A 3,741-nucleotide genomic window follows, 5' to 3' on the forward strand; every position below is an offset into this window, starting at 1 on the left:
ACAATGAGAAGATATGGGCAATAAATCTTTAATAATCAATAAATCATGAATCTCTCAAAATACTTGAGTTGATAAATGCAGTTTCAAGGTTTGAAGCTTAAGAACTTACTATGTAAATAAAAACATCAAGAACAGATGCGACATCCTTGATGTAAGCCTTGGGAGTGAAGAAAAGTCCATCAGCTAGGATTTTTAAAGCCAATTCGATGCTCATAAATATAACAAAACTGTATTCAGCGATTTGTAGCGCCGGTATCTCCATAACTCTGTACTTTGGGGTTTCAAACATCATAGAAACGCAGGATAGTGTTGTGGCGCATATCATGACCCAGTCTAAATATGTAACTAGCCCGAGAAAATTACTAGAACGATAAGAATCAGAGAAGATTTCTTAAGTTGTAAAAAAAAAATGCCGACTTTTCATTAGTTTTATCTTACTCACTGAAGACTTTTATACTGAACCTTCCGTTCCTTTCCTGTCAGCGGATCCTTGAGTCTCGCATCGTATCTAGCATAAACAAGTAGCTGACAAATTTTACGAAATTTACCCTCTCGTGGTACAATAAAGAGAGGAGTATCGAAGTAAGGATGATTCTCCCTCAAATCATCCTCTCGCTGACTTCTCCTCATCTCTGCCTGTTGTTTCTTAGCTTGTAGCAATTTCATATCCCATTCTTCCTTCCCAGTTCTCGATGACGACACCCTATTTATCGCTCCGATGTCTCCATTCTCAACTAAATGCTCATACGTTTGTTTTAGTTTTATTGAACCACTTCTAACACTTCTACGAATTGATTTTTTCTGGTCTATGCGGAGTTGTTTCGCACTGCTGACTGTACCTTGGGGTTTGAAAAGACCTTTTCCTGGTACTGGAATCATTGCTGAATCCCCCAAGAGTAGTCTCTGATTATTCGAGTCACTGAAACCATTATTTTTTTTTTTATCAGGATCAAATCAATGTGTCGTGGCCATCCAATTATTAGAATAATGTCTAGTATAACCCCACGACAAATAATTAATCAGAGATATTCGAATTTTGCGGTCTCACTGTTGACTTTCGGCTCGACAACACTGCCACGTTCTCGTCGTGGTGCTGGATAACGCAAACAGTGGTGTATTAAAAATTATACCTCCCAACCTATTTGTCCCTCAAAAAAACTCTTCATAGAAAGCTACACACTCCATTGAAGAGCATCTACAATGGTTTGGTCAGATTATACTAAACATTATCAATTTTTCCTACGAAATTGCAATCTTTCTTTACATAAAGCTTACTTAATTATGTAGAGAACAGCCGCTTTCTTCAAACTAACTACAACATTTCTAACTTTCGGCGGATTACTCAGAATCTTTACTGGCCTCTGTTTTCTGTAAACCATTTTCGAGTCAAATGTCTCGTTGATCCTCTTAGCAACCTCGTTCTCCTCGTCTTCAACGTCCAGGACAAATTGTCGCATAAAACTTTCACGAACTTTTGGTAGATTGAAGTCCGAAGGAACTTTGTGAAGACAAGTCATCTGTGGGCTCGCCGCAAATTGTTCGAATATTTGTAATCTAAAAGGTAGTGTTTCTTTGATGTCAGCACTTTGTTCGCGGATAATTCGTTGTTTTGCCTTTTTTATGTCCTCGTCCAGTTCCAAGTTGTCGAGAATCACAGCCACGAAAAGACTTAACACAATCTGGAAAAGAGTTTTCATTCAATTATTAATGAAGTTATTGATTTTTTTGGCAAGATGGATGACTTTTTTTTTTTAATCACCAGTGTGACGAAGAGATGGTAGCCAATGAAATAAATGGCGACGACAGGCGCTACGAAGTGATGAGTTCGGACCATCGTTTCGTCCATAACTTCGACCCAAGCTTCTTGAGTCAAGATTTGAAACATAGACATGAATGCCTGGGGAATAAACAAATTCATGTCAGACTCGTGACTATTTTTTATTTATCTAATTTTTTTCAATCGAAAATTGTTGAAAAATTTGAGGATTCCCTTATTGTTGCTTCCGAGTTGTTTCTCAAATAGATAGTTGGAAAATATGTAGCTATTTTTGTTAATAAATTACTAGATTCCGACAAAATTTTATTGAAAAATAGATTTATTTCACATATAATCGAATGAAATTTAAAGATACTAGATACGAAAAAGATGAATAAATGAAACAATTAGGAATTAGTTAGTTAGTAGGTAGTTAGCAGTAATTAATAAGTAGGAAGTTACTTTCAAAAAATCAATGAAAAAATCGAAATTAAGAACAATCATTCGAAAAATGATATTAAGATAAATAACTATAATGATATAATGATCTCTTAATTTCAACAGTATATCACTGAAATTAATATTCAAAATCCTCATCAAATTCAATTGCAGCAGAATCAAGATACGCGATAGCGTATCGGCCAAGTTGATATGGAGAGAGTGAGAGAAAGGCCGATACTGTCGCGCATGATATATTTCGTGACAGACCCAGAATTCAAATATTTCCAAAGTACTAATTTTTAATAATCTTTCCTCAATATCAATACAACGGTTATTGCTATTTTCATTTTTCAACTACGCCAATAAGATATTGAAGCAGGTTTTTTAAACCATTATTGAAATGTTTGAAAACATTTATTCATCAGTTATGGTAAAAAAATGGATTTTGAAAAAACTGAGGAATAAAAAAAATGATAAATAAGATAAATTGTTATTAATAGCAACGATTAGGGCTCACCAATGCTTACATATTAAGTAATAATTAATAAAAAAATATTCCTCCGAAATAGTACAAAAAAATGTGATAACTCACCTCTGGAAATGTCTCAAATTTGGTAAAATCACAGAGAAAACAGAATAGTTGCATAGATATGCTTGAAGTAACGACCAGTAAACACATGGTGAAAATAATAAGACTACCGAGTTTTTTTCCGGGTCCGAAAATCTTGTAAACGAAGTCCTCCAACATGGGCGACGCTTTTATGAGTCTCACAACTCTCAACACCTTTAATAATAATCATATATTCATTAGTCCATTATCATTGATAATGCAATGCAATTATAAACATAGATATCTGTTACATATTAATATTCACCTGAAAATACGTGAATGCAGTCATGTAAAAAAACGGTAGAATATGAATAGTAGTGCCGATGGCAAGAAGAAGCTCGAATTTGTGAATAGAATGTTTGAAGTAACTCTTGAAACCCAGACACCAGATCTTGAAAAGTGTCTCAAGGTCCAGAAAAATCGTGAAGGCTATTTCAGCGTAGTAATAGTTATCGTAGTAAGTATTTCGGGGTCTTTCGTCGTGTTTGAAGTTCATAGTGGCAGTTGTCAGACCATTTGCGATAATAGTACCCATCACGATCATTCGAAATTGTGGAGAACGAAGAATGGCTTGACAGAGAGGCGAAGCTAGTCCTCCGTGTTTGGTATCGTCGAGAGTGATTAGTTTCCAACCGTTCTCATCACCGTACAGAATCTGAAAATCCCGACTCATAATACCCCGCAAATTGCCCTACTCCTATTTTCATTTACTCCAAAATCAAAAATATGTCCATTCCTCTGCAAAATTTTAGAAAATTACATTTTCAATATTAAACAATTGTTAATATTTCAAAGGCACTTTTTATTCCAAATTCATTATCCAATGCTAGATTAAACATTCAATTCAAGTGAATTATTAACAGATTCATTCGTTTCAATCAATTCAGTTGTTATCACTGAAATTGGAATTTATCAAATTGTCATTTTGTGGTCC

General features: G+C 34.7%; 1 protein-coding gene across 1 annotated transcript in view; it reads right to left on the reverse strand.

Annotated features, from left to right (window-relative positions):
* LOC105266497 (sodium leak channel non-selective protein na) overlaps nucleotides 1-3,741 on the reverse strand; it is a 19,415-nt gene that overhangs the window by 11,221 nt on the left and 4,453 nt on the right. Inside the window, 7 exon segments of the mRNA XM_011304689.1 lie at nucleotides 3-106; nucleotides 109-362; nucleotides 443-919; nucleotides 1,276-1,679; nucleotides 1,760-1,897; nucleotides 2,790-2,981; nucleotides 3,073-3,462. Coding sequence (XP_011302991.1) covers nucleotides 3-106; nucleotides 109-362; nucleotides 443-919; nucleotides 1,276-1,679; nucleotides 1,760-1,897; nucleotides 2,790-2,981; nucleotides 3,073-3,462 — 1,959 coding nt within the window.

Source organism: Fopius arisanus, unplaced genomic scaffold (assembly GCF_000806365.1).
Source record: "Fopius arisanus strain USDA-PBARC FA_bdor unplaced genomic scaffold, ASM80636v1 scaffold00038, whole genome shotgun sequence".
Lineage (NCBI taxonomy): Eukaryota > Metazoa > Arthropoda > Insecta > Hymenoptera > Braconidae > Fopius > Fopius arisanus.